The 13,850-nt window shown below is 39.1% G+C and overlaps 1 protein-coding gene across 1 annotated transcript; it reads right to left on the bottom strand.

The window, feature by feature from the left end:
• Window positions 1-2,060: 2,060 nt before the first annotated feature.
• Window positions 2,061-3,278, bottom strand: LOC145764769 (protein CFDP2-like). The gene has a single exon (XM_082576439.1). It carries the CDS (start codon window positions 3,276-3,278, stop codon window positions 2,061-2,063), a length of 1,218 nt encoding a protein of 405 aa, XP_082432565.1.
• Window positions 3,279-13,850: the final 10,572 nt, after the last annotated feature.

Here is a 13,850-nt window from a genome sequence, read left to right as displayed (position 1 = left end):
GCCTTTAAACCAGCAACTTCTCCTTCAGAAGTACGTGTCCTGTGGAGATCAGGTGGTCTACTGCCATGGCCGGATTTAACTGATGGGGGGCCCGGGGCACTTTTAGATCGGGGGGGCCCCACGCAAAAAAAAATTTCGCGCTTAGTAGTAGTAGTAGTAGTCCAGTTTTAATCCGGTGATGTTCCCGTTACCGAGGGTGGCCGGATTCACCTCCAAGTGCCGCAATCGTCTTCACACCCTGCCTCTACATCGATCTGTCTAGCGCGTCCTCTCTTGTCAAGCCCACCTTGCTGCTTTCTTCCTCAACTTGCTTTTTCCATGTTTTCTTTGGTCTTCCTTGTTTTCTACGACCCTCCACTCGCAACTCCAGCGCTTTTCTCAAAACATCATCTTCATCCCTTGTCAAAACATGCCCATACCACCTCACTCCATTCGCTTTTGCCAACTTATCAACACTCTCATTCAACCCAAGCAAGCTCATAAGTTCTTCAGTATTCCTTTTGTCCATCAGCTTTACACCACACATTGCTCTCACCATCGCTCTCTCAGTTCTTCTTAAAATCGCCAATTCGTTTTCCCGTAAGCACCATGTCTCACTTCCGTACAGCATTGCAGATCTCACACAACTAGTATAAATTCTTCCTCTCATTTTCAACGGAAATCTTCTACCACATAACAACTCTCGACACTCTCTGAATTTCACCCAACCAAACCTTCCTCTTGCAGTCACTGCCACTTCACAACCACCACTGGCATTCAATCTATCTCCTAGATAGCAAAAAGCATTTACTGATTCAACTTCGTCATTCAGCTTTTCAATAGGACCAATCATTCCTTCCTCAATCTTCTTGCATCTTTCACATTCAAAACCATCTCCAGATCTGCATGTCACTCTCTTCATCTTTGCACATCTTCCATGCACCCACTTCTTGCATTTGGTACATGTAACAGAATTTGCCATCACTCTTCTTCCGCAGACGCCACATGGGTCAATTTTGCTCATTGTGATTACCCCTTCCGTTCCGCTTATTACGACCTTTGTCTTTTTGATGTTCACACGCATACCTTTACATTTAAACGACTCCTTCCACTTCTCAAATTTCCCTCTCAGATCTTCCATTGTGTCACTCAACAAAACCAAATCATCGGCGTACAGTATCTCCATTAATGAATCTTCTCTTACACATTCGGTAATCACATCAATCACAATGGCAAAGATTAGAGGAGAGAGGACAGAACCCTGGTGTACACCGACCTTCACCGAAAACTCGTCTGAGAGGGCAGATCCAACGCGAACTCTCGTCCTTGCACCGTCGTAAAGACCCATTACGGCTTGCACGAGAGCTTCTGGCATTACTTTTTTTCTCATTGCCCATTCCATCACTCTTCTTGGAACTCTATCAAACGCCTTTTCCATGTCCACGAAACACATGTACAAGTTCTTACCCTTGTCCCGATATTCCTCTTGCAACCTTCTCAAAATAAAAATAGCATCTGTCGTTCCCTTCCCAGGCATAAATCCACACTGCATCTCGTCCAGCTTCACCACAGATCTTATTCTATTCTCCAACACCCTTTCCACTACCTTCACTGCATGCTCCAACAGTTTTATTCCCCTATATGACCCACAATCCATTACATCACCCTTTCCCTTGAAGATGGGTATCACCACACTCATCTTCCATTCATTTGGCATTCCTTTTCCATCCAACACACGTTGACTGATTTCCTGCATTGCTTTCAATCCTGTCTCTCCACTTGCGCGTATCATTTCCACAGTGACTTCAGATAGTCCAGGAGCCTTCCCCGACTTCATTTTCTTCATTGCTTGTGTCACCTCCTCTCGAGTAACTCTATTTAATGGACCTGCTACCACGTCGGCTTCCACATTTTGATCCCAATCGTTTTCCTCGTTCATTATCATCTCCATATGTTCTTTCCAAATTCTTCCACGATCTTTCTCACTGAAACCAAGTTTTCCATCCCTTCCTTTAATACATCGTCCACCATCTACATCTTTTCTATCCCGCTTCATAACCTTCATAAACTTATATACTTCGTTAGGACTGTTTTTTTAATTTGGTCAATTCCTGCTCAGCTTCTTTCTTCATAGCTTTTGCAACTATTCTCTTTGTCCGATTTTTCAATTGCTTGTACTTGAGCTTAGTTTCTTCTGATCTATTTCTGCACCAAGCCTTGTATGCGACTTTTTTCTCCCCAATTACTTCCCTCACATCTTCATTCCACCACCACGTATCTCCTCGATCCATCCTGCCTTTTGTTTTCCCACAAACTTCATCGCAAGCTTGCAGAACTCCATTCTTGAAGGATTCCCATACATCATTCACATCGTTGTGAACAAGACTTTCAACTCTCTTTTTAAACCTTTCTCTTGTGTCGGCATCTTCTAACTTCCAAACTTTTCTTTTGATCACCCTTTTTTTATTTACAGTTTTCTTCAGACCTTTCTTGTCCAAATCGATAACCACCAACCTATGCTGAAGTTCGCATGGTATCGCTTTCACATCTTTGATCAGTTTTCTGTTTTTCCTGCATACCAACCCAAAGTCAATTTCGGTTTCATTTCCACCTGCACTGAAAGTCACTTTTCTTCCTTCCTCTTTCTTAAACCAGGTATTTGCAACACACAGGTCCTTTTCATCACAGAACTCAAGTAGTCGCCTTCCATCGCGATTTCTTTCTCCCAATGAACCTCCATGAACACCTTCAAACCCATCAATTTGTTGGCCAACGTGGCCATTAAAGTCCCCAAGACCCAATACAATTTCCTGCTCACTTCTTGTGCTCCATTCATAGGCCATTTCGTCATAAAACCTTTCTTTTTCTGCATTGGATCTTCCACTTTGTGGTGCATAAGCACAGATTACTCTCATCACTACATTCTCGACCACCAGCACTATCGCCATTACTCTGTCACTCTGTCTACGAACCTCAACAACATTTTCATATAGCTCTTCCTTTACCAAAATCCCAACTCCTCCGGTCCCAATATCATTGCCCGACCACCACAGCTTGTATCTCCTTCCTTTGACACCCAAAAACCTGGCTCCTTTGTTCCTCCATCGGACTTCCTGTAAACAGCAAACATCTACCTTCCTCATTCTCAGCTCTTCACTCACCTCAGTACCTCTACAACGCAAACTTCCAACATTTAGACTTCCCAGTCGTATCCCTAAATTTTTAACAGAAATGTCAGACAACCCGGAGATTCTTCGCACCCCCTGTCCATTTAAGGGCTGCCGGGGACTGGGGGCCATTCTATTTTTGACATTTATCATTAGGATTTTTTGGTGCATGTTTTTCTACAGGGAGCATGCCCTTGCTTACCCCCAACCTCCATTTAAAGACCGGAGTGGTCTTGATGACCAGATGTCTCTGCACGACAACTAACGAGTTTAGCCAACCCGGGTTTGACTTAAGTTTTCCTTCTTGAAAGATGTTGCCATTGTAGCCGTTGTAGCATGTAGCTATCATCCGCCTACGCCGCCAACCTGCCTGGCACGGGCATCAATGTCAGAAGTGAGGTCCAGAACTACCAGCGGGACGCGAAAAATCACCTCTACGTCTACAGCAGCATTAATCCAGCACTGCACAACATTTTGCAGAAACTTCAAAGGCTCAGGCTGAAAGAAAAAAATAATAATAACATAAAATCACATTTTTTCTACGTAGGGGGGCCCTTCAAAAGTCGGGGGGCCCGAGGCACTTGCCCCCCCTAAATCCAGGCCTGTCTACTGCTCTAATTGCCCTGCATATAAGCCGATGTTGGATCTGAGCACTTCATTTGCACTGAAAAGTTTGGTAAGTTTGCTACATCATAAAGCAAAAATTGATATGGCAGCTTCGACTATTTCAACTTCACTTAATCGTGTAAAAAATGCTGCTGATGGCTTCATGTATACATTTGAAAAAATGAGTGTCGATAAAACTAAGAAGTTTTGACGTTGTGTTGGTCGAAACGAGGGATGCAAAGTTCGAATTCACACGGATGCTACAACAAACGAGGTAATATGGCATGGGCTACGTAACTATTATTAAACAAAGTCTTTTCAATGTTACAATTTTCTTGCTAGAAATTATTCTTGAAAAGGCACTGAAAGTTGATTCGTAGCCTATCAACAAAGATGCTCTAAGCTAAGCAGTAGGCCTACCACTAAATAAATTGCTGTGATCATGGATTAGCCTATTAGCAAGAACACATGTTGCAATCGTAGGCTACAAGTGCAGTGTTTGATTGCGCACTTTCCGTATTTATTAATTGTTTAATAAAAATCTTCATCCTTCCACCTCGTGTAGCCTACCTTCTCAAACAAAAGAGCTTGCTGTTGTTTTTTTGCTGTAGCCTAGGCTACCTGCAAAGTCAGGCACTGCACACCAAAATTTTAACCACCCGCTTCAATATAGGCTACGGTATGATTTTTTTTACTGATGTTTGATGTAGTTATTATTTGACTTAACTCTTTCGCAACCACCGAGGTCAAGACGTTTAATCTAAATAACCAAACATTTTTCACACAAATCTGATGTATTTACGCCGTAAAAACATCTCATGTGATCGACGTAGACGCACAATCTTGACATCAAATGAAAGCATACATCTTCAGCTATCTGAAGATGCAAAGCTTTGCAATAAAATTTAAAACATTCAATGTACAACTAGCAACTTTCCATACGGTATTTTTTCTAATTTCTAAAAAAATTAAAAATTGGCAGAAAAGTGTACTTCATTATAATCTTTACTACCCAAGCATGATACAATAATATGAAAATATATGTAGTTTAATCGAATGCCAAAACAATTCTGCACATGAGAAAAATTTTACTTCGTTTCTGCGCGCAATGCTTTAGAAGGTACTGCAGAATGATTATGGAGAAATTTGGAAAATTTCAATCAAAAAGTTTACGTAATTTAGCCTACAGTCTTTTTGATCGAGAAATACCAATGCAAGTGGTTGCCTAGCCAGTTTTGACTGCCAATTCCAACAAGTGAAAGAAAAAAAATCCACTGTGTCCCCATCTTTAAGAAGTCCTCATCTGATCAACTGCACAGCCAAAATACTTTATTTTTAATTAGTCAAAAAAGAACAGGCAAAGACTATGGATCTGCCATCACTTACATTTTTTTTGCTTGAAATAGGCTACCTTTTAACCTTGGACGTAGAGATACTTCCTTGGTCATCATGGCAAAAATCCTAAGGCGTGTGTATACGTCCATGGTCGCGAAAGAGTTAACTAAAAATGAACTCAATAATGTTCTGAAGCTTGAACAACTTATTGATAAAGCTTTCACCAACGCAAACCTGGACTAACAACAAATAAAACAATAATAAATCAATAAAACAACAATATCTTTTTCTGTTCAATATAACATGTTGTGTGAAAAGCATTGCCGGTTTAAGCAGCTTCACTCACGGAAGCCATGATATAATTTTCTGGCAAGCTGATACAATCTACAGACTTCACTAGGAATAGCACCTAAATGACTGGGCGCCACAGTGCTCCGCACCTAAATATCCAGACGCCACACTGTGCGCGCCTATTAGACCAACGCCTAACCGTCAGCGCCTAAAAGACTTGCTCCCCCATTCATGTCTTCATTCATTAATGACCAATTGGGAGCAGCTGCCCAGACGACCAAACGGTCATTCGCTGCTCCTGGTTAATCAGATTGAATTTGTTAACACTGAGCATACTTATGCGTTCCCCTATGTTCATGAACTGCTTGTTATTGTAATGTAAGCTTATTGTGTATCGTACTATTATAGAATCTGATTGGCAAATAAAGTTATTTCTCTCTCTCGCACAAAGGTTTTGCTTCCTAACTAAAAAAAAATCATGTAAACAAGTTAAATCTTTTATTTTTAATAAGGTTATGTTCAACTTTTTGAGAAGGTTGCATGAGGAATGTCGGGACAAGGGGAAAGAACTTGTATATGTGTTTCGTGGACAGGAAAAGGCGTTTGATAAAGTTCCAAGAAGGGTGATGATATGGCCGATGAGAAACAAGAAATACCAGAGGCACTCGTGCAAGCAGTAATACATCTTTATGATAGTGCAAGAAAGAGAGTTTGCGTTGGATCTGTCCTCTCAGATGAGATTTTGATATAGGTTGGTGTACACAAGGGTTCTGTCCTCTCTCCTCTAATCTTTGCCATTGTAATTGATGTGATTACCGAATGTGTAAGAAAAGATTCATTGTTGCGAATGATGAGCCCAGCCTCATGGGCGAAACATGCGTCTATCGCTGTCAATTCTTGCTACACTCTACTGCAGAAAAACAAAAGATTCATTGATGGAAATACTGTACGCCAATGATTTGGTTTTCTTGAGTGACACAATGAAAGATCTGAGAGAGAAATTTGAGAAGTGGAAGGAGTCTCTTCAATGTAAAAGTATGCGTGTCAACATCAAAAAGACAGAGGTTGTAGTAAGTGAAACGGAAAGGAAACTACAATGATAGAAATAGACCCTTGTAGTGTATGGGGGAAAAAAGTAAGGGAAAATTCTGTAATGTATACGAAATGCAGGAAGTGGATACATGAAAAATGTGCAAAGTTGAAAAGTGGAGAAGATTGAAGAAAGAATGGTTGGTCCTGTTGAAAAGCTGTGTGATGAAATTGAATCGGTGAATGCATTTTGCTATCTAGGAGATAGGTTGAATGCGAGTGGTGGTTGGGAAGCGGCAGTGACTGCAAGAGTAAGCTTTGGTTGGGTGAAATTCAGGGAGTGTCAAGATTTGCTATGTCTAAGATTTTTGTTGAAAATAAGAGGAAAAATTTCTACTAGTTGCAAGAGATCTGCAATGCTGCACGAAAGTGAGACATCGTGCTTACAAACAAGCTCCTGTTGCTTGCTTTCAGAGTTCATCGTGATGTCACATAGGCATTTTATGAGTTCATCAAAAAATAAAAATGCTTTATAAGGTGAAATCAGTACCTTCCTGAAAGAACATTTTACTTGCTCATCGCTTCAGCGACAACAATTGGATAACCAATTTGTTTTTCTCAAGTGATATTATCAGCAATGTAAACCAGATAAACTGTTTTTTTTAACAGTTAGGAAGGCATTGATGCATTCAAATGAACTGTCTCAGATGGAAATTGGAAAATTAGCTGGGAATTCGACATTCAACTTATTTGCTGAAAACACGTCAATTTGCATGCTGTTTGCCTAACTAAGGTCGCACATTACATCTTTCTTAGGTACTTAAGGACATTAGTTTCCGAGATTGGGTAGCCTAGATTCTTTCGTATAATTAGTGCAGCATCTAACTGGGCACAAAGTCCTTTTGAGGGATCAGTGCCACACATTCGATTAGAAATAGACTACATTACAAACATAAGTTTCAATTCTTTCTCGGACTCAATCGTCGTCTAATGTTCAATCTACGGTCACAAAACTTTGATGTCAGTGACAAGTCTCCTAAAGTCCTTTTTATTTTTCGCGAGTACCTGGTATGAGCCTATGTGAAACTGGATTTTCAGCTCCAGCTATGATTAAAATCAAGTATTACAACAACCTTTAGCTGTAAGACTGATATATCAGATGCGCAATGTCGGCTGCCGAGTGGTGAGAACCCTGTGATGGCACTCGAAAAGTGATCGGTTCGACACCACTTAAGTAAATGTGGCTGTGTCTTTGGCAGGACACTTAAAAGCAACTGAAATGAACTTGGAGTATGCAAATATTTATGCTGGTGTGAAAAAAGTCCACAGTCTAAAAAAGGTTAAGAACCGCTGTTAAATAGGGTGGTCAACCTTAGAATACAAAAAATTAAAGTTTATTGTAGCATGGATGCTCAATTGCTCATAGCTTATTAGGATACAATACCCTAAAAAAAATTTTTTCCAAAGTTTTCGGCCTATACCTATATATTTAGTACTGCCTAGCAATGCACCATAAATCCACCTTTTTGAGTTATTTGTTGAATTTTAGACCTAGACGCAAGTATACTAACTATGTATTTTATATCATATCATGAGTAGGGGATAATGTTAATGCAAATGGTGGAATAGTTTCACAGTGCATGTACATATAAATGAATAAATTAATGAAACAATCTATGCTCCCACGATCGAAATTGCCTAGGCTACTTTCGAACGGCAAATAATTCCCCACAACAAACGTCGGATTTTCATAGAAACATTTCCCTGGAAAGTATTTCAAAAATTTCAGCCTTTTCATCATCCTGTATGTTGTAATATAAAGTTACTTTTTGTAGGAGTGGGCTATACATAGGTCAAAAATACTTTTTTTTGTTATTTTTCACTCGGGACAGTTTTTTTCTATTCCATTTAACCTATCTCAACATAAAATGACAAAATTTTTGATCTTGTATCCAAGAAAAAAGTGTGCAGAGCAAAAATCCAAAATGGCCGCTATTTTCCGTAAAAATCACATTTTTAGCCATAACTTTGTTATTTTGGGCTTGTTTTCACTGGTTCTGGTGTTCAACCCTATGTTTGTAGGGTCAGGCAATCTGTTAGTGCATATCAGAAAAGTCACTGACGATTGGAGGTTGACTTAATACTAATTTCTACCAAATTGATCGTTTTTTTTCACCTTTATAATGTGTTATTTCGTTAAACACAGTTTCAATTTCAGGGGAATTGTTTAAAATGTAACATGGTTTTCTCCGAGAAAAGACCCAAGTTTCTGAAATTGTCACAGGGATAATCTGTTGCTCCATAGTGTCCTGAATGTCATCAGTGCTAGGTAGTCGCTGCCAAGTTTCATCTCCTGTGCCAGCACGCATCAGATGGTCCACTCGAAGTGTTCCATCCCCATTATCGTTGAGGTAAAACCCAGTGTACCATCTTTTGTTTTCTCCCACATCCCATATGACGGTAAGTGACTGGTTTGGCTGGAACACCAGGCCTTCCTTATCCTGACCCTCTGCCTCTTTACCTCTTCCTCTTCACAAGGGAAGACCACTGCTTCCTCAACTTGGAAATCATTTCCAAGGAGTACAGTGAGGTTCTCAATCATCTCATTTTGGGATACCTTGTTGACCTGGTAAAAATCTCTGCGGACATCTGCATTCTGCATCATGTTAGTGGGTGACTCTCTCTGATATTGGATTTCTTGCCTTAAGAATGTCTTTAGCTAAGGTGGCGTTTTAGAAACAAGAGTTTTTACTTCATGGACAGATGTAAAAGGCCCCCCCCCATGTTTTTTTTCTATTTCACAAGGAGTTGGTAAATAAAATCACTGGCTCTCACTTTCTTTTGTAAATTCTCTTTCAACTTTTGCTTTTTCTTCTCTTTCTTCTTTTTGCTCCAGGTCACTTCCATTAAATCTAGTTGTTTGAGAATAGTAGTGGTTGGCCGCTTTTCATTGATTTGTCTTTCTTACAGGCTAGCATAAGGTCATCTTTGACCCTCTTTGCCTTGAACATCATGTTTGAGGGTTTAGCCGATTGTGAAGCAAGATAACCAAATTTGACCAAGTACCTCTCTGCATTCAAGTTGTGTGTCGGCAGGTTTTTTTGTTGGTCGGATACCAGTGTATGGAGAGGAGTTGCTCGAGCAGCATTAAGATAAACATCCCAATACTTACGCTTGCACTGCAGTTCTACTTTTCCAGTCTGGATGCACAATTGCACATCTTTCCAAGAAGAAGATGATCAAGATCGCTTTGGGGAGCATTGTCTTCCATTTTCACATGTGTCCATTCTACATAGTAGTCCCGAAGGGTGTGTATCTTTTTTCAGCAAGGTCACCGCAGAGCTGAAGAAGGATGTCAATTAACAAATCCTGGTTTGCTCATTCCACACATTCAAGGAAGGGCATTGTCACTTGGTATGTAAAATTTACAAGTGCTTTGAATCCTGCTATGATGAAATCATTCTCAAGGTAAATTTTACAAGCTCTAACAAGATTATTGTGTCTTGACAAGAAACTGCTTCATGTACGGAATGCAATCATAGACTGCACCTGCCTGATATTCAGGTCAGGTAAAACGTCGCTCTTTGTAGAGGCTAAACGACTTATATACTCCAGCTTCCTCTAAACTGTTCTGCTAAAGATGCTGTTTTGCTATCTCCCTCATGGGCTAAGAGCTTTGTAAGAGCTGCCAGAGTAGTTTCAACCACAGTTTTTTTCCAGATTTAGGCCTGCAATGCTGGCTCTCTCTTGACTGAGTTTACGAAGACCAGTTTTGTTTTCAAGAGCAGTCATGGCTGTGAGATTGTCTGTATCAAACCGTTCACATGTATGGGACTTACAAAGCAAATGATATGGCACATGCTTTAATGCCAGTTGTTCTGCAACACATATCTCAATCTTGAGACTTTTGCTTGCGGCTGCTGTCGTGAGGGCATCAATCTGCTCCCAAAGACGTACTGTAGTCCAGCGAGGGTCATTGGCAGCTACCTGTAGTCTCTTCATCGTCTCAACAATAAAGGCAACTATTTGGTCTCTATCTTCAAAGGCAGTGAAGAGAGGACATAGAGAGATCATTGTATATGCAGTGCAATCATCATTAAAAAAATTTAAGATGAGAATCACCGAAGTGGGATAGATGCCAATCACCGTCTATTATCCCACTTCTCTGTACAGAGTTACTTTTGTTGTGGGCTTCTTATTTACAAGGGCATTTGCAGATGCTACTTCCTGACAGAGTGCCTTTTTGTGTTTGAAGTTTTTTATTGATTTAGCTGAAGGCAGGACAATTTCATACAGTTTGTAGTCTGCTGATGCTCGAAACAAAAACCACAAAATAGATTTAAAAAAGTGGGTAATTTTGTCAAACTATATCATAACTCTACACGTGAAAGTTAAACCCTACTTATTACTGCTTAAACAGATTGCCTGACCCCACAAACATGGGGTAAGACACCACAACCAGGTAAAAATACCCCAAAATGACCAAATTATGGCTAAAATCGTGATTTTCAGAGAAAATGGTGGCCATTTTGAATTTTCGCCCTGCACACTTTTTTCTTGGAACTCAGACCAAAAATTTTGTCATTTCATGTTGAGATAGGTTAAATGGAACACAAAAAAAATGTCCCTAAAGCAAAACTAAAAATTGCCCATTTATAGCCCACTGCTATTTTTAGACACTGTAAAAAGTTAAATGACAAAGTCCTACGTAGGTCAGGATTAGGCATAATGTATGTAAACTTATGATTTTGCAGATAGAAGCCAAAGATGTTTTATCATTTAAATCAGTTATCATTACAAAACAAACTAAATCCAAGTTTATTTTTCGTAAAATCGTCTTTGGAGATGGTTTTGGTCAATTTAAGGTAGCTTAAACATAACCAGTTTCACACAAACTGTTTGTATTAATGTCATGCTTTTGCGTATGCGCGTACCGCCGCGTAGTCATGCGCAAATTGACAACTTTATTGTGTTTTACGATGAAGCCAAGATCAGAAATCTGTTTGCGACTGTCTTGCAACATTTTTAAAGAGTTTTAGAACAGTAACATACAATATTTGAACTTTACATGCCATAAACAAAAAATGATGAAATACAATACAAGGCAATTTTAAGCACAAAGTAATGTTTGGGGGTTTTAGACGGAAATCTCATACTTTTTTTACCAAGGGTCATTGAATATGCTATTGTATCCTAAAATTAAGGCTAAAGTTGAAATTGAAACAATGCAAATAACTCCACCCCCCCCCCCCCCCACTAGTATAAAGCTAGTAGTAACAAAGTTGTTGTTGGAAAGGTACATACCTCAGAAATTGCTTTTTGCATTGAAACTTTACATTCCTCAATCCAATCGTCAGCAATGGTTTTTGATGGCCACTTTAGGTTTGCAAGCATGTTCCATAACTGAAAATATTTCGATTTATACGATAAGTCAATCAATTTACTGAATTGATCTTAAAAGTAATCCTTTCAAATTGAAATTTTAGAGCTAGTATTACAAATTACCATATGTAATCAACACATCTAGTAACAGTGTTGTATACCAGAAATCACATACTAGTTCAGTTTGTTTTTATTTCTGACCATCACAACGAAAAACAATAGCCTATATGTCAAACATAGAATTAGTTCAAAATTCACAAACAACATAAAAAAAGGAAAACGTTTGACACTTAAAATCTTTGTTATTGGCACATGATCTTGTACTCATGACACATGATCTTGTAATAGAAACTAAGGAAAAGTTGATGATTAAAATTTTCTAGACAATTCGAAACTAAACAATGAAACAAAGAAACACCACCACGTTCATTGTGATACAAAAAAATAAAATGTATATTGTATTAACTTAAGCTTTTAGCTATAAGCCAAGGTTTCCCTAACTGTGTGCCTCAGCACACCAGTGTTCCACAGGGAGGTCGCAAGTGTGCCACAAAAAATCTGGTGGTTTGAATGTTGCAGCCCTACTGCCGTAGAGCAAAGTTTCAAAATGTCAAATTAGTTTTGAAGGAAACATGTGCTTTCATGTTACGATGGGTCAAAATTAAATGCATCAATTACTTGATCATCAATCCACTGACTCCCCCATGATATCAAATCACGAATCAAGACTATTTGTGAACAAAAACAAGAAAAACTTTTACACTAATTTTACTGGCCATGTGTTCATCAAAGTAAAGCTAACTTCAAATAACTTCTAAGTTCTATGATGCAGTTCCTTCAACATAGCAATTCCAATCAAAAAGTTAATTAAAGGCAATATTAAAAAAAAGATTGACAGAGTAAGTCAATGAATGTGGAGAGGACGAGAGGTAGATTCCGAAATACTTTGATGTGCCGTAGTCCAAAAAAGTTTGAAAATCACTGCTATCAGCTATATCAAGTCTTTAAGAAGTATCTGAAAATCATTTGCATTGTGGAAAAATGTGAAATCTTAAAAAAAAGATGCAGTAACAGAAAGAATAAACGCACAACATGTATGGAGTAAGCAAGTATGTTGAATAAATACAAAAAACTCCCGCTCAAGTAGGCCTATACAACTATACACTCATTTGAGTATGCATCCCAAACAATAGTGCAAAAATGTCTGGTGTCTAATCTGTCTTATGTCTGGTGTCTAATCTGCCTATGATCTCTAAATCTGTCTATCTCTTATCTCTGTTCTGTCTTATGTCTAACCTTATCCCGTTCTGTCCATTGCCTCTTCCTTCCTTTAGTCCAGTGGTTTTCAACCAGGGTGCCGTTGCACTCTAGGGTGCCATTTACGTTTCACAAGGGTGTAGCAAGTTATTGCAGACTAATCACTAGACCAGGAAAACGGTTGAGTGTTGTGATGTTATTGTGTAATACCAATGTTTCAATTGCACAATTCACTTACAATGGAACCCCATTGTGACGTCTCGGGTTATCTCCACATAACTAGTTGGTTCTGAATTATGTTCAGTTTAGGAAGATTTAATGTAAAGATTTATTGTCGTTTCTAGCACTAGTTGCAACGTTCATCTGTTGAAAGTGAAAGTAAAAGCAACAATAAACAGGTTGGTTTATTGCTTCACTGACGTTTCGCGCACCATGACAATGCACATCCTCATTTCTCAGAGCAAATATATAACATACAAAATAAAATTTACAAAGTTATATATGCACTGCAGTGCGATTTAAGGCAAGAAAAAAACAAACAAATTTGTAACACTTTAAAACTTAATGGATTTCCTAAGAAAACGGCAGAACGGCACACTCCTTTCTCGACCAAACATCAAGTCAAACAAAGCACCAGCAAAATTTATGACAGTTTTTCCACCATTCCATACATACAGGGAGTTTCTGAGTCGATAATGCAAGCATTGAATCGCGCCGGAGTTAAAGTCGCCATGAAATCGTTTCGAACCATCGGCAATATTTTATCACTACCAAACGACCCAACTCATTTTCAGAATAAATGTG

This window comes from Aplidium turbinatum, chromosome 1 (genome assembly GCF_918807975.1).
Source record: "Aplidium turbinatum chromosome 1, kaAplTurb1.1, whole genome shotgun sequence".
NCBI lineage: Eukaryota > Metazoa > Chordata > Ascidiacea > Aplousobranchia > Polyclinidae > Aplidium > Aplidium turbinatum.
This window is presented reverse-complemented; position numbering and strand designations above follow the sequence as displayed.

Excerpts from the sequence above, each read along its gene's own strand:
- LOC145764769 (XM_082576439.1), bottom strand. The coding sequence starts at position 3,278 with ATGGCCCCCAGTCCCCGGCAGCCCTTAAATGGACAGGGGGTGCGAAGA.